The following is a 23,428-nucleotide window of genomic DNA, read 5'->3' on the forward strand; positions in this document are numbered from 1 at the left end:
GAGTGACCAACCCACAAATTCCAGTCAATATCTGGGAAATTAAAATCCCCCATTATAAGACTCTCTGATTTACTGGCCCACTCTATTTCCCTGTACAATATCTTATTATACTCATCAGAGTCATTAGGCCTATAGCACACTCCTACTCTCAATTTTGATTTCCCTATGCTTATGTCACACCATACTGACTCGACACTGCCCTGTCCATCGATGTCGACTGGCTTCACTTCCTTCGATTTTATGTGTTTCTTAACTAATAGCATAACCCCTCCTCCCCTCCTGTCCTGTCTATCCTTTCTATACACATTGTATTCCCCAAATTCCAGTTCCGCATTCCTTATATCTGTGTGACACCATGTCTCTGATATCCCAACAATATCTGCCTTTGATGTTTTGAGCAATACCTCAAATTCATCAAATTTATTTACCAAACCCCTAGCATTGGTGTACACGCAGGTATACATGCACCTGTTTCTATTCCTAGCTACCCTAACACAACCCATGTGTTTACTTGTACCGCAATGACTCCCAGCAGTCTCTGAAATATCCTGCATCTTGTTTTTCAGGCTTCTGCTCATTCCAATAGAAGCAGTGCAAGAATCACTGCCACTTCTGCCAGTGGCTACTGTTAATTTATTAGTCTTTGTATCCCCCCCAACTAGCAGTTTTCCGACCCTCCTAACATTGCCTCGACAGCATCAGCAAAAATTCTTGCACCCTTTCTATTTAAGTGTATCCCATCCCTGTAGAAGCAATCTCTCCTGTTAACAAGTACAGTCCAGGCTGAAAAAAATTCTACCCCTTGAGCCTTGCACAATCCCTCCAGGGACGAATTGATCGACAAGGTTCTCATCATATACTCCCTCCTATCGTGTCTGGGCAGAATTGCAGACACTTTCAAATTCAACCCTAATTCACGGCTTTTTTTCAACTGTGGCCTGTATCTGCAATAAGGCCTCTGAGGTTGGGATTATTCATACCACCAATTTTAAACACACACAACAACCGTTTATGACTGATTGAATAATGAAATAAAATAAAATAAAATGATAGAAAAGACTGTAAAATAATATTTGCAAAAAACCTTTAATTATTTACAAAAAACTAAACTATAACAAAAGTAAAAAAGGTTAAAATGCATTAAAATATAAATATAAAAGCGATAAAAAGACGATAAAAAACACTACTAGAGCTTTCGGAGGTGTCTTCCTCCTTCCTCAGTAATAGTGAGACTTTAACGACACATCCTTAAATACCAGTGGCCTGTACTTGTTAAGTAATTCCGCCTGTCTCCTACTCTTAATATCATTAGTACCAAAGTGTACAACTACATCACCTTTTGTGCCCTTAAAAGATGATATCCGCTCTACAACGTCATCAACCTTTGCCCCTGGCAGACATACCCTGGTCCTATTCCACCTATCCTTTTTACAAAGTATGTTCCCCGTTTCCCTGACAATAGAGTCACCAACAACTACTAGTTCCTGTGGGACCAGCGCATTCTGCCTAGGGGGCTGCCTCTGTGTTGCCTGATGACCAAGTGCAAGCTCTGGTATTGATATTGGTAGTTCGACTTGAGTGATGAGTACATGTAGCATGCTCATCACTCTAGAGTACAGATATCCTTCGGTGTATGATCCAATAATCCCGGACCCAAGCTAGATAGCGTCTGGATTTGTAGGGATGATTAGTTGCTTATGGATGTCTGCACGACCGTATATATAACCCATGACATAAATTATGCAACGTTCTGCGCACTGTACTGGCGCTGACACGTGTCCAGTCGTCTGGGTGCTCTGACAACATCGATCTGAGTTCCGAGCAGACGATTCTTTGCAAAGTTCTCCTGTCATGTTTCTTCAGCATCAGAGGTTTCCGGGTGGTTTCGTGACAGTTTCAGTATCAGACCACTTCCATTTTCAGAGCACATCACCAATCACCGACCTAGGGATCTTCAGTGTCGTTGAAATGTCATGTACAGATCGATTGCTTATGTGAACCCTATTATTATCATTCAATGCTGCAATCCTCTTAATTACGTCGATTGCGCCACCTTGATTTACGATTTGCAGCCATCAAGGAAAGTACTGTCTACTCGATGGCTACGAGCTTATTTGCATATATTTCTGACACATGGTGCTGTTATAGGATGTGATCAACTGTAAACTGAGGGGTGGCCAAATATATTTTGTATATTTTATAGAAAAGTATATTTTGTATTGAGAACCACTGATTCAAATAACGAGTTTGCAAAATAAGTTTGATCACTGACGACAGATGGCAGCCCGTTTTGTTTTCAGGTGAAATGGCGTTCCACGCTGATTCGCCTGGCGTGGAGGTTCGTGAAATTGGTGGTGTCAAGGTAAGTAGTATGTTTTCTACTGAAATTTGAGGATTGCAGTAAATTATGTATATTCCTGAGTTTCATTTATATCAGTCTGTTAGAGTTTTGTAAATGTTATGCTTAGATATGGAACATTTTTTTTTTTAAATTCATAATGGATGTACAGTAAAGGATTATCGAGAAGTGTTCTGTCTCTTCATGAGATTTATTTTGAACCGGCAACAGTACCATAAATTTAAAGATTTCAATTATTATCATTTCAAGGTTTATTAAAAAAACAATCTTCATGATCCGAAATCTGAAGACAAGGCTCGTGCTTAGGGGGGTTAGCGCATTCGGCCTCCCATTGAAGCTGGACCCAAATCCAAACAAGAGGAAGGGGGTTCTCCGTTATTCCCGTCAAAGACGATTGGTTAGTGCCACCATTAATCCTTGGACCTTCTCTGAACTAGCAACGGCCTTGCACGAGGATGTGCATAATACTACCCCATCCCAGTAGTTTTGAGGGGGGGTATCCCATAATGGTAGCTTTTATAAATATCAACACATGACTGGATAAATATATAATAGAAAAAATAAACGTTTTTGGGGGATTTATCCCCGCCCTCCTCACCTCAATGAGTACATATAAGCTTATACTTTTGTATGAAAAATTGAGCAAAATTTCATATTAACAGTTATTCAAAATTTATTATAGTGCCCACTTGTGATATCACCTATTCTGAAACAAGTTTGGAGCAATGCAATGTTTAATTTACTAATTTTCAGAATTTTATGGAAATCGATTGAGTTGTAGTTGAATAAGGGAGCATCAGACAGTTGTTTCAACTTTTTTTTTTTTTTTTTCTAAAGCAGGGTATGCAAGAATATTCTTTATTTTATTATTAATTTTTTAAATCTTCCACTTTCATCTCTGCCTGCAGTTCTAGTGGCGCCTCCTAGCCAGGTGGGCAGGAGCAGCAGTGTGAAGCACACACTTCTTGATTAGACCGAGGTTCAAGCCCGTGACCACCAAATATGGAGGATGCAGAAAGGTCAGGGAATGACCACTGCATATCCCTGGAGCAATATGGCCTTAGTTGTTAATGCTCCTAAAAACCAAATAACAACAACCTGCAGTTCTAGTTAATCTATTATTGTGACCCCCCCCAGTTATCAGTTTTCCTACCCACATATCCTTTCCCTCCCACTTTTTTTGTCTGATGCTTTATAAGCTTGATTTCATGCAGTATATGCCACTGCTATTACAAGTAATAATAATAAATGTAGAAGGAAGTTTTACCCATTGAGTTGTTTAAAAAATTAAACAAGATTCACTAAAATGCTTTGCCATTTCTGTGCCCATTGACTAGTTTAAAAACATGATCTCTATTGATGAAAATGTAAAACTAAATCCTATGGAAACAGTTTTTATTTATTATTATTATTATTAGCTATATGGTGCAAGGTAGGCTGCACCAGCCAGAAAAATAATTTCCAAAGTTACCCTAAGAGAGAGAGAGAGAGAGAGAGAGAGTGTCAAAAGGGAATTGCCAAGAAAGAGAATGATGACATCCTTCTCAGGGTGTGCCAAGCCCATACTCACCAGATGTGAGCCCCTGGGGTTTATTATAACACAGGTAATCTGGAACTTCACAGAGATCATTGCATTTATAGCTTGAGACAATCCAGCTGCACTTCTAGCCACAGCCACTTTTTATGACAAATCTTGTTACACCATACTTCACTGTTCTCCCCTTTACAAAGTTTATAAATCATTAATCTGATGCCGACCGGGCTAGCCAGGTGGGTAAAGTGCCTGCCTGGCAACCCAAAGGTCGCGGGTTTGAATCCCGCCTCGGGCTTGGATAAAAGTACTGCAAAAACCTTGGGAGGTGCACTATGGCCACAGAAGCCGATGCGCCAACAACTACCAAAAAAAAAAAAAAAAAAAAAAAAATTAATCTAATCTTCATGAAACAGATTTTGAAATGTTTAGCCAAAGCTTGCAGAAATGATCTTTCTATTACCAAGAAAGATTTCATTTGTGCAAATGGCAGGACTTGGAAACTGGACACTTGCAAGATTTGATTAAGGTGTTTAAGTCTTTGAATGGATTGAGTAAGTTAAATGCTGATAGTATCCTTCCTCTTGCTCTGGTAGCACATGTACTGGGTCATAAATTTAAATTGCGGAAGGATGGTTGCAGGATAGATGTGTGGATATTTCTTTCTTCCAGAAGGCAATTGATTGTTGAAACAAACTTTCCACCTTGTGTTATAGAAATAGTAGTTTGAATAAATTTAAGTAAGAATTAGATAAATTATTAGTTGGGATGGAGATGTAATGTTGGATCTTTTTTTTTTTTTTGGCTGATGCTGTATAAGCTTTCATTTTTGAATCATATGTTGCGACTAATACTAATAAAACATTTAAAAATGAAGAAGAAATCATTGGAAACATTAATGTGAAATCCTATGAGTAGGATTCTGTAGTTGCTACTTTATCAATTTTATTGCTAAATTGGTATAGAAATCTTAGTAAAATATTATTACAGAGTAAATCTCTCATTATGACCACATGATGTGCTCTCGAAATACACCTGTCTAGAAAGAGTGCAATTGATGGCATAACATATAGAGACATTATCTTTTAAGGGCACAAAAGGTGATATCGTGCACATTGGCACTAATGACATTGGGAGATCTACAGACTTACTTAACAAATGCAGGACAATGTTCAAAAAAAGTTGCAAGTTAGAGTTAAATTTGAGTCTGCAATTCTGCCCAACACGATAGGAGAGAAAGTATACTAATACTAGTTAAACAGGTTTAAACATGCAAAAGTAAATTTGACTGACAAGGCATTAGTATTGCCTTGTTAGGCAATTTGGCCCTGGAGAATGTGTGTGTGCTCAAGGCCCATTGGGGTAAAATTTTTCTAAGTGTGGTTTGTGCTTGTTAAGGGGAGAGACTACTTTTCCACGGATTGGATACTTAAATAGCAAGGGTGCAAGAATATTTTTGCTGATTGAGGCATCGTTTGGTTGGAAAACTGCTATCTTGGGATGATGCACAGACTAATAGATTAACAATAGCTGCAAGCAGAAGTGAAAGTATTTCTTGCACTGCATTCTATTGGAAAGAGCAGCAGCATTGAAAGCAAGCTGCTGGGATTTCAAGAACTGCTGGGAATCATCATGAAATTAGTAAATACATGGGCTGTGTTAGGGTTATTAAGAGTTAGAACAGGTGCATGTATACTTGCATGTTCACCAGTGCTAAGAGTATAGTAATAAATTTGATGAATTTGCAGTGCTGGTCAAGACATTAAATGCAGACATTATTGGGATTTCAGATATGTGGTGTCACTCAGATATAAGGGATTCAGAATTTGAATACGAGTACAATATATACAGAAAACTGGGGTTCAAGCCTGTGACTGCTGAATACGGTGCTGTTGCTTGTATTCCGTCTATCTTGTGAACTCCTCTGACCATTTGGTTGTCCCAGAGTATAAACAGAAAATTTATTTATTTAAATTAGAATGTCTTATAAACAAGGATTTTAACTTTCCAGATGTAGTAGTAACAGTTTATTTGCCACATGCCACAGGCTTTTGCTGCTCTGGCAGGAAAAACAAACAAGTAGATAGGAATGCAGATTATATGCTTCCTGCCGTACACAGGTAACTATCCGGTTAACATTTGAATTTATTCAAACTATCAGCCTTGACTACCTGCAAGGGCAACTTGTTCTGGCAATCAACGACTCATTGGCTTAAAGAACTTCCTACAATCTGATCTAAACCTCTGCCTGTAATTTGAATTTATCACTTAGTTCTGTAATTCTTTAGAATAGTGAGAACTCCACCTTCGTTCATTTTACTAATCCCTCTCAGAGCCTTGTAATCTTCAATCAGGTCACTTCTGACGTGCCTGATTGAAGATTTTTTTTTTTTTTTTATGTGAACCCCAAACACGAGAGGTATTAGAACCTATAGTACTTGGTACCGTGCTTGGGTTGGAGGTTGAGAAGACGAAAGAAGATATTTGTTTACATTGGACTTGAACTTCTGTAGATTGTAATTTTCAGGAAATACGTATGAAGGAAGGTTGTTCCAGAAAATGACAGTTCAATGAATAAATGAGGAAGATGAAAAGTTGGTTCTGTGGGTTTGAAGTTGGACAGTAAATGGATGTTGGCTGGTGGCGGCACGTGTTCGGACTGTTTTGAAAGAGAGAGAGAGAGAGCGGGAATCATAGAATTCAGAAGAATAGTGCCCATGGAAGTATCTGTAGAAGAGGCATGCAGCAGAAACAGTACGTCTATGAAAAAGCGAGTGGAGAGACTCTGTTAGAGATGAATCATTAATTAACCTAACTGCCCTCTTCTGAATGGAATCAAGAAGCCTGAGAGAGGTTTTGGGGGCACCACCCCAGATGTGGGAACAATATTCCATGGCAGGGTCGATTTGCGATTTATACAGAGTGAGCAGCTGTTTGGAAGAAAAGTAATGCCAAGAGCGAAAGAGAAAACCAAGTTTTTTAGATGCAGAGGAAGCAATATTTGTAATGTGCTTGTGCCAAGAGAGAGATTAGAAGTCAGGGTAATCCCCAAAAGAGATATATCATTTTGCCTAGAAATCGGAGCGTCACTAAAGATAAGCATAGGAGCAGAAGAATCCTTTTTGTGAGATATAAGACAAGACTGAGTTTTAGAAGGGTTGAAATCAACTAAGTTGTCTTTGCCCCACTGGAGAATTACCTGAAGATCGGCATTTAAGGAATTGGTAGCAGATTTTCGATAAGTTGAAGCTGATTGAGCAGGACAAGGTTTCTCAAAATGGAAAGTGGAATGCAATGTGCTATCATCGGCAAAACTATGGATAGGATTTCCAGTCAGTGGAAGAAGGTCATTAATATACAAGAGGAAAAAAGTGGGGGAAAGAACTGAACCTTGGGGGACACCGGCATTAGTGGAGAAGTTAGAAGACAGAGAGCCATCTAACATCACTCTCAGTGAGCGACCAGAGAGAAAACTGGATAACCAATTATTAAAACAGTTGGCAAACCATAAGATGGAAGCTTGTTTAGAAGACCTTTATGCCAAACACGATCAAAAGCCTTTGAGATGTCAAGAGCAACTACCTGTGTTTCACAGAACCTTTCCATTGAATTAGTCCATAAATGGGTAACATAAGTCAGAATATCACCAGTGGATCGACACTGACGGAATCCATACTGGCGATCATTGATCAGACGGAAGATTCTGGGTAGCTTAAGAGTTGGCGGTTAATTGATTTCTCCGTTACTTTAGAAAGAGTAGAAGTAATTGCAGTGGGATGATAATTGGATGGGAGGGATTTGTCACCCTTTTTAGGAACTGGCTGGATATGAGCAAATTTCCAAGCAGAAGGAAAAACACCTTTGGAATAAGAAAGTGAAAAAAGGCGCCAAAAAATAGGAGTAAGTTCAGGAGAACAGGTTTGAGAATAAGTGGAGAAATACCATCAGGAGCTTTCTTAGCATCAAAATTCATCAAAATCCTTCTGATATCCTTTTCACAGAAGACCACAGGAAGCATTGAATGGAGCTTGTTGGGAATGGTGGGAGGTGTTTTACCAAGATCATTAATACATGAGCTGGAAGAAAAATGGGATGCTAGCAGGTCAGCTTTATCCTTGGCTGAAGTGACAACAGAACCATCTGGTTTGGACAGAGGTAGGAGCAGAGATGGGCAAAAGTTGCGGCCAATAGCTTTGGCAAGAGACCAGAATGCTCAGCTACCATTAGGGCAACAAGCAAGTTTTCTACTCTTAAGAAGCCTGTTCAAACTCTAGTTTGGACTGATTAATAACTGCTTTACAATTGTTGCGAGCTTTGGTGTAGGCAGAAAATGAAACTGAAGAATTAGAAACAAGCCAATTATGATATGCAACATTCTTCTCTTGAACAGCCTTAGCACATTTATTGGACATGGTTGTCCTTCTGCAGATTTCACCATTCGAGTTCCTGTCTTTGGACCCTTTGAATAAGCTTGGTGTCTTTTTTTCTCAGTAGTCTCAATACTTGACAGCAGTATTCCAAATGTGGTCTTGCAATTGCGTTATATAGTGGGATTATGACCCCGTCTCCAGGATAATGTTCAATAAATCATTGATAGGACACCGTGGGCTTTCCCGGTTGCCTGCTTACACTGTTTAGAAAACTTGATATCTGCCCGTATTGTAACTCCCAGTTCCCTTTCTTCCTCTACTATATTTTTACTTCAACTTCAAGTGTATAATTTATTTGTGGGTTGCTGTTCTGCAAGTGTAAGACCTTTCATTTAGCAGCATTAAAACATAGCTGCCACTTCTCTGACTATCTTTGAAGTCTGTTAAAGTCATCCTGAAGGTGTGTTGCTTGGCATTGATAATTAACTACAGGAACTCCCTGACTTATGTAATACTCGACTTACGGAAATTCGACTTTACATATTTTTGCCGGCCGGTGCAAACTTAAAAAAATCATGGAAACATATTTTACACTCTGTAGGAATAAATGTAGATATCGTGAAAATATTGTAATGTGAACCCAATAACACATTGTGTGGTTTTTATTTTTTTTTTGTAATTCTTTCCAAGTCCTTAGAAGTTGAAAATTTCCTTATATTACTAAGCTATTTATCTTTCTAAAAGGTCATATTTATAATGGAAATTGCACTACCCTTTCATCATTATCATATGTTTCCGTTATAAGAATCTTGAACACCTTTGTGATATTTTTCTAAATCACGTTTCTGGAGGTCATGATCATAAAACAATAAAAACAATTTGCACTTTCCAGTTTATTGGGCTTTTCTGTTAGTGCATCTAATTATAAATGGTTAGTAAACTCTATCTTATTTCATTTGTGATAATACTGATAATTGCAGTTGTGTGGGTTTTTATGCTTTTATGGTGAAATGTCTTCCCTTCACTGAAATCTTCAATCATATAAAAAACAAATTTTCAAAAACATCTCTTCATTCCTATTTGTGTATTACAGTAATGAAGCGAAAGCAATCAACGAAAAGTCCAAGTGGTGGTAGTGCCAGGAAACGAAAAAAAATTGATTTAGAAATGAAGATGAAAATGATTAAGAAGTCTGAAGCAGGACAAAGTTTGTCATCTTTGCGAGGGAATTAGGTCTCACTGCATCAACAGTGAATACTATTTTAAAGGACAGTGCATGTATAAAAGAACATGTCAAAGGATCAATGCGCTTAAGATCAACAGTGATCACAAAACAGCATTCAGGTGCTATATCAAAGATGGAACAGCTGGGAATAATATTACCCCAACTCAAGTTTGTGGCAAACAACGGGTGGTTTAATAGGTTCAAACATATGGTTTCCACAACGTTAAAGTACGCAGTGAAGTCGCCATGTCGATTCTGCAGCTGCATAGAAATTTTGTGATGTGTTGGAAAACATTATTGATGAAGGCGACTTATCAGATGAAGATGTTGATTCTGACAATGATGCTTAAGAGGTAAAACTTACTGACGTTATGCCAGTCTCCACTCGTTTTTTGTAATTTTATAATTTTAAAATTTTTTTTAAATTGCACGTTTTTGTAATTTTTCCTGCGCATAAAAAATTGAACAAATACAATAAATAATTCTCTTTACATGTTCGTTGAACATTTCTTTTCTGATTCAATTAATTCAGCGAGCACAGTTGCGAGTACTATACAATCATTGGGGAAATTCCAACTTGCGTAAATCTGACGCTTAGCGATCTGTGGAATGCAACGTTACGTAAGTCGAGGAGTTGCTGTCATTTATAAAAATGACACACCCCACACTTGAGGGACACCACTCCTGATTTTATACCCGTCTGAAGAATATCCATTAATCACAACCCTCTGCCTTCTTATCTGCAGCCACTCAGCAATCCATCTTAGAGTCTTATCAGGAATCCCAACCTGTTCAAGCTTATACAGCAACCTCTTAGCATTATCAAAGGCACATGATGCAAGAAAGCAAGCTTTATAGCATCAGCCAAATAAAAAAAAAAAAAAAAAAAAACCCTTATTTCACCCATCCACTCCCTCCAAATTTTTGTCAAGTTCTGCCATGAATCTATTTAAGCTATCAACTTCTACAATCGCAGATGGAAGTTTTTCCAGCAATCAACCACCCTCTGGCTAAAGGCAAACTTCCGCACATCTATCCTACAACCATCTTGCCTCAATTTGAATTTATGCCCTCTCGGGAAATTATTCTGAGCAAGAGGAAGTATCCCATCAGCATTGGACATGCTCAAACCATTCAAGACTTCTTACACCTCAATCGGATCACCTCACAGGTGCCTAATCACCAGACACTGTAATTTGCAAAACTTAAGTCTTTCTCCATAAGAGCAAACCTTTGTTCCATTCACTAATCTTGTTGCCCTTTTCTGTACTCATTCCAACAGCTCTACATTCCGGAGCAATATGGCCTTAGTTGCTAATGCTCCTAAAAACCAAATAACAAACAAACAGCTCTACATCCTTCTTAAAATGAGGCCTCCAGACCTAGCATTAGCATTAGTAGAGGCATATGATGCAAGAAAGCAAGCTTATTCAGCATCAACCAAAAAAAAAAAAAAAAAAAACACACACCACTCCCATTTCACCCCTCCGTTCGTTCGAAATACCTGTCCAGTTGAGCTTTAAATTTGTTTAGGCTATCAACTTCAACAACAAGTGATGGAAGTCGGTTCCACCAACCAACCACCCGCTGGCCAAAGGCAAATTTCCCCACATCTATCTGATATCCGTCCTTCCTCAATTTGAATTTATGCCCTCTGAGGTGATTATTCTGAGCAGGATGAAGAATCCCATTGGCATTGAGCATGCTCAAACCATTCAAAGCCTTATACACCTCTATCAGATCACCTCGCCAGTGCCTAGTCTCCAGACTCTGTAATTTGCAAAACTTAAGCCTTTCTTTGTAAGAACAACCCTTTGTTCCATTCACTAATCTTGTTGTCCTTCTCTGTACCCGTTCCAGCAGCTCTACATCCTTCTTGAAATGAGGCCTCCAGACCTGTATACAGTACTCAAGATGTGGCCTAACCATTGCCTTATACAAGGGAATAATCACCTCCTTATCCCTGCTAGAAAAATTCCTGTATATCATTGACAAGACACCATGAGCTACTCTTGCTGCTCGTCTGCACTGCTCAGAGAACTTCATATCTGCCTGCACAATTACCCCCAGGTCCTTTTCATTCTCCACCACTGTCAGTGTAGTACCGCAGAGTTGATACGTTGCTCTGGGGTTACTGTTTCCCATATGTAGTACTTTACATTTGTCAATGTTAAACTTCATTTGCCACCTCTCAGCCCATCTGTTCAACCTTTCCAGATCCTGTTGCAGCAGCATAGCGTCAGTAGTGTCCTTAACAACCCTGCCAACCTTTGTATCATCTGCAAACTTGGACATTAAACTTGATATCCCATCATCAATATCATTCATAAACACCGAAAACAACAACGGACCCAACACTGAAACCTGAGGAACTCCACTAATAACATTAGTCCACGTTGAGCAGTGTCCATTGATTACCACTCTCTGTCTTCTGCCACTCAACCATCCCCTTATCCATAGCAGCAATTTGCCTCCAGTGCCACACTGCTCCAATTTGTGCAGCAGTCTTCCATGTGCAACAGTATCAAAAGCCTTTCTAAGATCCAAATATATAATATCAAAGTTATTCCCTGCATCCAGTTCTTTTGTGACTACATCATAGTATCCAATCAAATTGGTCAGGCAAGACCTGCCCTTAACAAAACCATGCTGCGTCTGAGCTATAACTGAATTCTTGTCTAGATGATCCTGCAGTGCTTCTTTAACCAGTGCCTCCATTAATTTACCTGGAACAGAAGTTAAACTAACAGGTCTATAATTACTTGTCAGCCTTTGATCCTCTTTTGTGAATTGGGGTTACATTTCCACATCTCCAGTCTATGGGTACCTCCCCTGAGTCCAAAGAACCTCTCATAATTATGGCTAGGGGTTTGCTTACTTCCTTTGCTAACTGGATAGATCCCATCCACCCCAAGTGCCTTTTTTATGTTTATCCTCAACAATCTCTCCTCCACTTTCCTCTCAGTTATTACAAAATCATCCAGCTCACTGCAATGTTTACTTTACCTACATCATTCTCCTTCCTGAATAACTCCTCATGCATGAATGTAGATGCAAAATACTCATTTAGATTGTTAGCCACCTGAGCAGGATCCTCAACTGTTGAACCATCAATATCCAGTGGACCAATCGGATTCATCCCTTTCCTTCTTGAGTTTAAATATGTAAAGAAGTCTTTTCTGTTTTCCTTTGCATCCTTTGCCAAGGATTTTTCGTAGTCTGCCTTTGCCTGCCTAAACTTCGTTGTGACTTGGTTACAGACCAACTTATATCTATCATAGGCTTCCATGTCACCCATTAATTTGTATGTATCCCATGCATTTTTCTTCTCTGCCACATGTCTCATTAGTTCATCTGACAACCATTTAGGCCTAAACCTTGAACAATATTTCTTAGTTGGTATGTAAAGCCTGGTAGCCTCCAAGATTAGTTCCTTGAATGCTTCCCATTTATACAGTACCTGTATACAGTACTCAAGGTGTGGTCTGACCATTGCCTTATACAAGGAGATAATCACCTCCTTATCCCTGCTAGAAAAAATCCTGTATATCATTGACAAGACACCATGAGCTACTCTTGTTAACTGTCTGTACTGCTCAGAAAACTTCATATCTGCATGCACAATTACCACCAGGTCCTTTTAATTCTCTACCACTGTCAGTGTGGTACCAGAGAGTTGATACATTACTCGGGGATTACTGCTTCCCATATGTAGTATTTTACATTTGTCACTGTTAAACTTCATTTGCCACCTCTCAGCCCATCTGCTCAACTTTTCTAGATCCTGTTGCAGCAGTGTACTGTCATTAGTGTCATTAACACCCTGCCAACCTTCGTATCGTCTGCAAACTTGGACATTAAGCCTGATGGCTTAATGTCCAAGTTTACAGACAATACGAAGATATATATCATCATCAATATCATTTATAAATACACAAAACAACAATGGACCTATTTACACTGAACCTTGAGGGACTCCACTAATAACATTAATCCATGAAGAGCAGTGTCCATTGATTACCACTCTGTCTTCTTCCCACTTAACCATCCCTTTATCCATAGCAGCAATTTGCCTCCAATGCCACACTGCTCCAATTTGTGCAGTAGTCTTCCATGTGCAACAGTATCAAAGGCTTTTCTAAAATCCAAATATATGATATCAAAGTTATTCTTTGCATCCAGTTCCTCTGTGACTACATCATAGTATCCAATCAAATTATTCAGATAAGACTTCCCCTTAACAAACCCATGATGTGTCTGAGCTATAACTGGAGTCTTGTCTAGATGATCCTGCAATGCTTTTTTAACTAGTGCCCCCATTAATTTCCCTGGAACAGAAGTTAAACTAACAGGTCTGTAATTACCTGTGTCCCCTTTAGATCCTTCTTTGTGGATTGGGGTCACATTTGCACATCTCTAGTCCATTGGTCCCTGAGTCCAGGGAAGCTCTCACAGTTATGGCTAAGGGTTTGCTTACTTCCTTTGCAGCCTCCTTTAATATAACTGGATAGATTCCATCCACCCCAGGTGACTTTCTGGTGTTTATCTTCAACAATTTCTCCCCCACTTTACTCTCAGTTATTACAAGATTATCTAGCTTACTGCCACAGTTGAATACACTTTGGCATTCCCCTCCCTGAATAACTCCTCATGTGTAAATGTTGATGCAAAATATTCATTTAGTTTGTTAGCTACCTGAGCAGGATCATCAACAGTTGAACCATCAATATCAAGTGGACCAATCTGATTCATCCCCTTCCTTCTAGAGTTTGCATAAGTAAATAACTCTTTGCTGTTTTTCTTGGCGTCCTTTGCCAAAGATTTATCGTAATCTGCCTTTGCCTGCCTAACCTCCTTTGTAACTTGGTTATAGACCAGCTTATATATATCATAGGCTTCTGTGTCACTTGTTAACTTATATGTATCCCATGCATTTTTCTTCTCTGTCACATGTCTAATTAGTTCATCTGACATCCATTTAGGCCTAAATCTTGAACAATATTTCTTTGTTGGTATTTAAAGCCTAGTAGCTTCCACGATAAATTCTTTAAATACTTCCCATTTTGAATTTGCTATTGATAACATAATCAGTTGGTTCCACCGTATAGAATTTCAATACGGTCTCAGACCATCGTAGTCACCTTTACGAAAGCAAAAACCCTTCCCTTTACCTCTGATGGTAGTTACCTCTTTGAGTAAATCTCACTTCAGCACACTCTGATCACTGCCACCTAGTGGTTCCTTTATCTGCAGATTCTTGATGCATGAAGAATCATTACTGATAATCAGATCAGCTATAGAAAACAATCATCTAATAAATCCACAAATGCCTTGCTAGTGTGTGAGTGACCAACCCACAAATTTCAGTCAGTATCCGGGAAATTAAAATCCCCATTATAAGACACTCTAATTTGCTGGCTCACTCTATTTCTCTGCAGAATTGCTCATTATACTCATCAGATTCATTATGAGGGACCAAATCAAATGTTTTGCTAAAATCTAAATAAATGATGTCGAAATTATTCCTGAATCCAGCTCATGAGTAACTGTATCAAAATAGCCTGATTATCATTAACCTGATTATCGTTAAGCATGATTTATCATTAACAAGGCCATGTTGTGTTGTCCTTCAGAATGCCATATCTATCTAAATATCTCTGGATTGCACTTTTAATCACTACCTCTAAGATTTTTTCTACCACTGAATTTAGATCAACTGGTCTGTAATTACCAACTACACTCTTATAATTGTTGTTATGCATTGCCGATATATTGGCACCTGTCCAATCCAAAGGAAACTCCCCAAGTCCAAAGATGCCTCATAATTAACCTCAGTGGTTCGATACACTGCCTTACACTCTCATCAAAACTACAGAGTTTATGCATCTCTGGGAGCCTTGCCTTTATGCTCAAAACTTTTTCTAATAAACCATTATCTGTAATTAAGACACCACTTAATTTCTGCCTCATTCACACAGCCTCTTCTCAGCATTGAAGGGTTTTTGTCAGTAAAGACCAATGCAAAGTACCTATTCAGTTCATGTGCAACATCAGCTGGGTTATCTGAGACTTTACATGCACGTGTCCAATCTGATTACCTCACTTCTTTGTTGTATTCACTTACATGAAAAATTCTTTGACCCCATTCTTTGCTCTCTTAGCCAATACTTTTTCTTATGCAGCAGTCACATCTTTGACCTTATTTGTAGTGCTACAACCGATAAACTTGTACGTTTTGTAGGCTTCAATACATTACATCGCTTTGTAACTGTCCCATGCTATTTTTTACGTACTCTGTTTGACCAACTCACTCAGCAACCATTCATTTCGGCAACTCTTCCTGCAATATTTCGGCATTAGCAATAGTAGGCATATGATGCAAGAAAACAAGCTTATATAGCATCAGCAAAAAAAAAAAAAAAAGAAACCTTCCCATTTCACCCATCCATTCACTCGAAATGTTTGTCTAGTTCTGCCTTGAACTTATTTAAGTTGCTGACCTTCGCTACAACAGATGGAAGTTTGTTCCAACTATCAACCATCCACTCGCTAAAGGCAAATTTCTGCACATCTATTCTACAACTGTCTTTCCTCAATTTGAATTTATACCACCTCAGGTGATTAATCTGAGCAAGGCAAAAAATCCCATGAGCATTGAGCTTGCTCAATCCATTCAAGGTTTTGTATACCTCAATTAGATCACCTCGCAGGTGCCTAGTCTCCAGAAGCTGCAATTTGCAGAATTTAAGCCTTTCTTGATAACACCAACCCATTGTTCCTCTCACCAATCTTGTTGCTCTTCTCTGTACTCATTCCAGCAGCTCTACATCTTTTCTAAAATAAGGCCTCCAGACCTGTGTACAGTACTCAAGGTGTGGCCTGACCATTGCCTTATACAAGGGGACAATTACCCCCTTATCCCTGCTAGCAAAATTCCTGAATATTGACAAGACACTGAGCTACTCTTGCAGACTTTTTGCACTGCTCAGAAAACTTCATATCTGACTACACAATTACCCTCAGGTCCTTTTCATTCTCCACTATCCTGAGTGTAGTACCACACATTTGAATATGTTTCTCTGGCGTTGGCGTTACTGCTACCCATATGGAGTACTTTACATTTGTCAATGTTAAACTTCGGTTGCCACCTCGCAGCCCATCTGCTCAACTTCTCCAGATCCTGTTGCAGTACCGTACTATCATTACTGTCTATTAGCAACCCTGCCAACCTTCATATTGTCTGCACACTTAGACATTAATCCTGATACATCTTCATCAGTATCATTGGTAAATACCGAAAACAATGGGCCCAACACCAAACCCTGGGAGGCTCCACTAGTAACATTAGTTTTGAAGAGCAGTGTCCATTGATAACCACTCAGTCCCACTCAACCATCCTTTTATCCATTGTAGCAATTTGCCCTTAATGCCATACTGCCCCAATTTGTACAGTAATCTTCCTTATGCCACAGTATCAAAATTTTTCCTAAAATCCATTTCTTGTCTGAGAAAATCAAATTTGTCAGACAAAGCTTCCCCTTAACAAACCAGTGAAGTGTCTGAACCATAACTGCAGCCTTGTCTAGATGATTCTGCGCTTCCTGAACCAGCGATTCCATTATTTTCCGTGGAACAGAAGTTAGACTAATAGGTTTGTAATTACTCGTGCCACCCTTTGATCCCCGTTTGTGAACTGGGGACACATTTGCTCATCTCCAGTTAATGGCGACCTCCCCTCAGAGATGGGTGCATGTTTTTTTTTTTTTTTGGCTGATGCTGCAATAAGCTTACCTTCATGCATCGTATGCCTCTACTAATGCTAATATTGTTGCACATGAAAGGCCCCTGTAGAAATTGGAGCAGTGTGGCATTAAGGGAAAGTTTCTGATATGAATAAAGGGATGGTTGAGTGTGAATAGACAGAGTGATAATCAATGGACATTACTCTTCGTGGACTAATGTTGATATGATATCAACATTAGTTGATATGGATATCATCATTATCAGGGTTTGGTGTTGAGACCATTTATGTTTTCGTTATATGTTAATGAAGTAATATCAGGATTAATATCCTGATATCACTTCATTGACATCATGTTTGAAGATGTTATAAAGGGTGGTAGAGTGGTTAATGACAGTAATAATGGTATGCTACTGCAACAGGATCTAGAAAATTTAGTTAGATGGGCTGAGAAATGGCAATTGAACTTTGATAAATGCAGAGTACAGTATATGAGTAGCAGTAACCCCGGAGTAATATACCAACTGTTTGGTACTATACTCAGGTTAGTGAAAAATGAGAAGACCTGTGCATAACAACCCCGGGGGCTCACATCTGTTGAGTATGGGCTTGGCAAACCCAGGGTCCTGAGCTGGATATCATCATTCTTCTCTTTCTTGGTGATTCCTTTCTACTTCTCTCTGTCTCTCTCTCAGGGTAACTTGGGAATTTTTTTTTTTTTTTTGGCTGGTGCAGCATAAGCCTCAGGCTTCCTTGTATCATGTGGCTAATAATAATAATAATAATTGTTTAATCAGATATGAAGTTCTCCTGGCAATGCAGACAGGTTGCCATGATGGCTCGTGAATTTTTGTGAATGATAAAGAGAAATTTTGCTAGTAGGGATAAGGAGGTGATTACCCCATTGGATAAGGCAGGAGTTCTCAACCAGGGGGGAGATTCCCTCACAGTGGGGGGAAGGGAATTTGGACCACAGATTGACAGACTCAAACTGTTGGAATATTGATCTTTCTACAAACTACAATTCTACAGATTGTACATAATCTACAGGACATCATACTTTATTGGTTGTTACATTAAATTAAAAATAAAGATAAATATTTCACTTTTTATCTTTTTGGAATGCATCTTTTGAGTCAGACAATCTTGGAAAGGGGAGAATGACATTCTGACATATGGCGAAAAGATTGCATGGGGCAAAAAATAAATGTTAAGAACCATTGGTATAAGGCAATGGTCTTCCTAGATGGTCTTCAAGGCAGAACTAGACAAACATTTGGAGCAAATGAATGGGTGAAATTGGTTTTTTTTTTTTTTTGGCTGATGCTGTATAAGCTTGCTTTCTTGCATCATGTGCCTTTGCTAATGCCAAGTGCAGAGTCTGTATGGTTTTTTTTTTTTTTTTTGAATTTAGTGAACAGACAACCTGTTGGTAACATCAATGTTAGATCCCAGCAGAAGTACCTTAGTCCTGGTCCACTGGTGTTACATTTATACACAGGGAACGTTGGGTTAAAAATGTTAGAGGAAGAAAGGAAGTTGGAGAATTTACGTAGATTTTATAGAATTTATATGAAATTCTCAGTGCAGAAAGACAGACAGCAAGTATGGCTTATATTGTTCTGTTGATTTATGGAATAATTAGATGCAGTGGTTTATAATTCCACTGCATTTGAAGTTCTTTATCTAAGAGGCCACACCTTAAAAAAGGCATGGTTCTTAAAAGTAAAACTTGCAACACGCCTTTTACAATATTGTCAATACTGCTCTTCATGGACTGATGTTATTAGTGGTGTCCCCTAGAGTTTGGTGTTGGGCCCATTGTTGTTTTGTATATTTATCAATGATACTGATGAAGGTATATCAAGATTAATATCAAAGTTTTGAACAGCACCCATACGAAGAGAGAGAATTTGAATATCTGGGCCTCAGAGCTTGATAACTGGGTACCTTGAAAAACAGGTGTTACTGCTAATTCAACTTAAACTATAGAGCACTCTTCAGATGCCAAATCAAGAATTGCTTTCAGTGATAGTGACCTCACCACTCTCACTAACTCTTCTTGACAAGATCTGTCCTTATTTGGAGCTAGTTTCAAACATTCATTCCAGCATAATACTGTGTTATATGATGTTGAATCCCATGAAATGATTATTGCTCTTACTAATATGTGCTCAGCATTATTCTTTCTCCAGTGTTAGTGGAGTGTTCAGTTATAGTACTAGTAGTAGTAATGACAAATGATGCAAGAAAGCAAGCTTATATAGCATCAGCCAAAAAAGTAAAACACTTCACCCATCCACCATACCCTCGAAGAATTTGTCTAGTTCTCCCTTGAATTTATTGAACCCATCCACCATACCCTCCAAGAATTTGTCTCTAGTTCTCCCTTGAATTTATTGAACCCATCCACTTCCACAACAATAGATGGAAGCCTGTTCCAACAATCAACTACCCAGCTGAAGGCAAACTTCCACACATCTATCCTGGAACCATCCTCCATCCTTCAGCTTACTCAATCCATTCAAGGCTTAAACACCTTAATCAGATCTCGCCACAGGTGCCTGGTCTCAAGACGCTGCAATTTGCAGAACTAAAACCTTTCTAGGTAGGAGCACCCTTTTCTTCCCTTCACCAATCTGGTTGCCTTTCTCTGCATTAATTTCAGAAGGTCTACATGTTTCCTAAAATGAAGCCTCCAGACCTGTATACAGTCTGGAGGCCTCAAACATGTAGCCTCCAGATGTGGCCTAACCTTATATAAATGCCTTATATAAAGTAATCATCTGCTTATCCCTGCTAGCAAAGTTTCTGTATATCATTGATTAAACACCATGAGCTGTCCTGGCAGCATATCTGCACTGCTCAGAGAATTTCATGTCTGACTACGTGGTTACCCCCTGGTTGTTTTCATTCTCCACTACCCTGAGTGTAGTATCACCCAGTTTATAAGTTACTCTGGGGTTACTGCTACCCATGTGGCAGTACCTTGCATTTGTCAATGTTAAACTTCAACTTCTATTTCTCAGCCCATCAACCAAATTTTACCAGATCTTGTTGTTGTAGCTTACCCTGATGACTGTCGTTAACCCCCCTGCCAAACTTTGTATCATCTTCAAACTTAGACTTTAAGACTGATATACATTCATCAATATCATTGATAAATATTGAAAACAATGGTGGACCTGGCACCTGAGCCCTGAGGAACCTCACTAATAACATTAGTCCATGAAGAGCAGTGCCCATTGATAACCATTCTGTCTCCTTCCACTTTATCCCTTTATCCATTGCAGTCTCTTATGTGTAATAGTATGAAAAGCCTTCCTGAAATCTAAGTATATAATGTAAAAATAATTTTTTGCATCCAGTTCCTTGGTCATTGGATAATTGTAACCTATTAGATTGTTTAGACAAGACCACCCCTTAAAAAATCCATGCTGTGATTCAGAAGAATTGTATGCCTGTCCAAATGGCCCTGCATTGTTTCTTTAACCAGTGATTCCATTATTTTCCCTGGAACAGACTAAGCCAGAGGTTCCCAAAATTTCTCAGTTCACGGCACCCCGAAGCCAAAATAAATACCTAACACAGTGGTTTTCGACCTTTTAATATATATACCTATATAATAATTTTATTCTTTATATAGAGGTAGTAAATAAAGATCAATTATAGATCATCACAAAATTAAAAAGATATGGTACAATGGATACCGTACACCTTTTTATAATGAAATAAATGTATAAATTTCAAAAAAAATAATAATAATAACTTTAAGTAACTTAAACCCAAATTACAAGGCACCCCAAGAATGTTGTTGTGGCACCCCTGTTGAAAACCACTGGACTAAGCTAACGGTTCTGTAATTGCTCACAGTTCTGTAATTGCTCGTGTCACGTTTTGAACCCCACTTTAATGAATTGGGGATATATTCACACTTCTCCAGTCCGTATGGACCATCCCCAAATTCAATCATGCTTTCATAATAATTATGGCTAAGGGTTTGCTTACCGCCTTTGCTGCTTCCCATAATATAATTGGATGGATTCCATCTGTCTGAGGTGTCTTTATGTCCATCCTAAACAATTTCTCCTCCACTTTCCCTTCAGTTATCACAAGGTCATTTAGCTCCTCATTAGAGTTTGATAAACTTTTGGCATTCCCTACCATAAAGAATTCCTTATGTATGAATGTAGATGCAAAATGCCTATTTAATTTATCCACAACCTGAGCAGGGTCATCAACAGTTAATCCATGAACATCAAGTTGCCCAATGTGATTCAGACTCTTCTACTATTAATATTAGCATAGAAGTCTTTTCTGTTTTTCTTTGCCAGAGACTTCTCATAATCTGTCTTAGCTTGCCTAACCTCCTTTGTGACTTGATCACAGACTTATTTATATCTACCTTAGACTTTTCTTTCACACGATAATTTATATGCATCCTATACACTTTTCTTCTCTGCCACATGTCTCAATAATTCATCTGACATCCATTTAGGTCAGTATTTCTTTGTTGGTCAACAGTAATTACCAACAGTACTTCTTTATTTGGCATAAAAAGCCTAGTAGCTTCTTTTATTGCTTCCCTGAATACTCCCATTTAAAATTTGCTCTTGGATAACATCATCAGTTGGTTCCACTGCACACAATTTTAAAACTAAGTCCGCTGTAGTCACCCTTGCAAAAGCCTTTCCTTTACCCTTGAGAGTAGTTATGTCTTTAATTAAATCAGTTACTATTGTTTACTATCATTTACTTGAATTTATAATGAAAAATACAACTGCCATAGGTGATACTATATCTAACATCACTTATTCACACATATAAAATACATATAACGTATGTTTATTCAAGCAGTTTGGCAGATGTTGCAAAAAATTTATTTTATTTAATTATGTGTTTCATTATTAGTATTCTTCATATAATATCCTGCTGCAACCACATATTTGTTCCCTCAAAACATCTTTGGAAGTCTTTTTTCTGAATGCATTTAGGCAATCTGTCATGTTTAATTGGATTTCTTGAATCAGCTTAAATTGTTTTCACTTTCGTATCCTGTTTTAATTTTGTGAATAGTCAAAAGATTTTGCACATTGCAAAATCAAGCAAATGGGTATAGTAAAAAAGGATATATTTTTGTCAGTCAAAAATTTGTGGAGAGAGAGTGATAGGTCGCTTTCTTTGTCATGAACGAGAATTCATAGAACAAATTTGGCTTCATGCCCAAATTCTCAGTTAAAATGGCCTAAACTGAAAGATTAGGCCATTTTAACTGAAAAATAAAAGTGAAACTAAAAAAATGGCCTAAACCAGGGGTGGACAACAGCAGGCCCGCAACAATGTTGAATCCGGCGGCCTCGGTAAATGCATAAATATAGAAAATCAATACCTGACTACACTCGCCGTAAACGTTCGGCTTAATTCGGTTCAATCGGGAATCGCGGCCAGTACAACAGTAACCAAGTGATTCTATGCAGCGTCAAAGAGTTATTTCCTAATTATTATTGTAGCATCAATCGAACGAAGTTCCTTTGGGTTTGACTTCTTATTGAAAAAAATATTGGTCCGAGATATTTTATGTTTTATGCCTTTTCTAATTATTACAATTTTTAATTTAATATAATTTATAGCCCATAAAATGAGCCAATTAAAAAAAAAAAGAAAAATTGATGCCGAATGCCGTATTTTCAATGATAATTGGACATTCAGATATTTTTTTTTAAAAATACATTAATAATTTGGTAATTGAAGTAATATAACATTTTTTAGGTTCTGATTTTTTTTATTAAATCGTTCAATCTATTCCGGCCCGCATCATGATGTGAAAATTTCATTCGGCCCACATCATGATGCGAAAATTTCATTCGGCCCGCTGACGAAAAAAGTTGCCCACCCCTGGCCTAAACTGAAGTATTCAGAGGAGTTTCCAATACTAAAGGGAGTGTTTCAGGGATATGTCCTTTCACCTATCCTTTTTAACTTTTATACTGAAGAAATTTTTAGGGAGACAAGATTTAAAGGGCCTTACCATAGGAGGAATCAGAATTAATAACTTAAGATATGCAGCCGATACTGTACTACTGGCAGGAAGTGAAACAGACTTAAAAGCCATAATTAACAAGGTAAAAAGCAATCTGGATGTGAGGAATATTTTAATATCAAGGGAATTACACCTAGAGACCAGGATGTGTGGTCAACCCGC

General features: G+C 38.3%; 1 protein-coding gene across 1 annotated transcript in view; it reads left to right on the forward strand.

Annotated features, from left to right (window-relative positions):
* Nucleotides 1-2,305: 2,305 nt before the first annotated feature.
* The window catches only part of Smyd5 (SET and MYND domain containing, class 5), a 331,312-nt gene continuing 310,189 nt past the window's right edge, over nt 2,306-23,428 (forward strand). Inside the window, exon 1 of the mRNA XM_090387391.1 lies at nt 2,306-2,362. Coding sequence (XP_090243517.1) covers nt 2,306-2,362 — 57 coding nt within the window. The remainder of the gene's footprint in view (nt 2,363-23,428) is intronic.

Source organism: Mastigoproctus giganteus, chromosome 13, assembly GCF_048544385.1.
Source record: "Mastigoproctus giganteus isolate SK-2022 chromosome 13, ASM4854438v1, whole genome shotgun sequence".
Lineage (NCBI taxonomy): Eukaryota > Metazoa > Arthropoda > Arachnida > Uropygi > Thelyphonidae > Mastigoproctus > Mastigoproctus giganteus.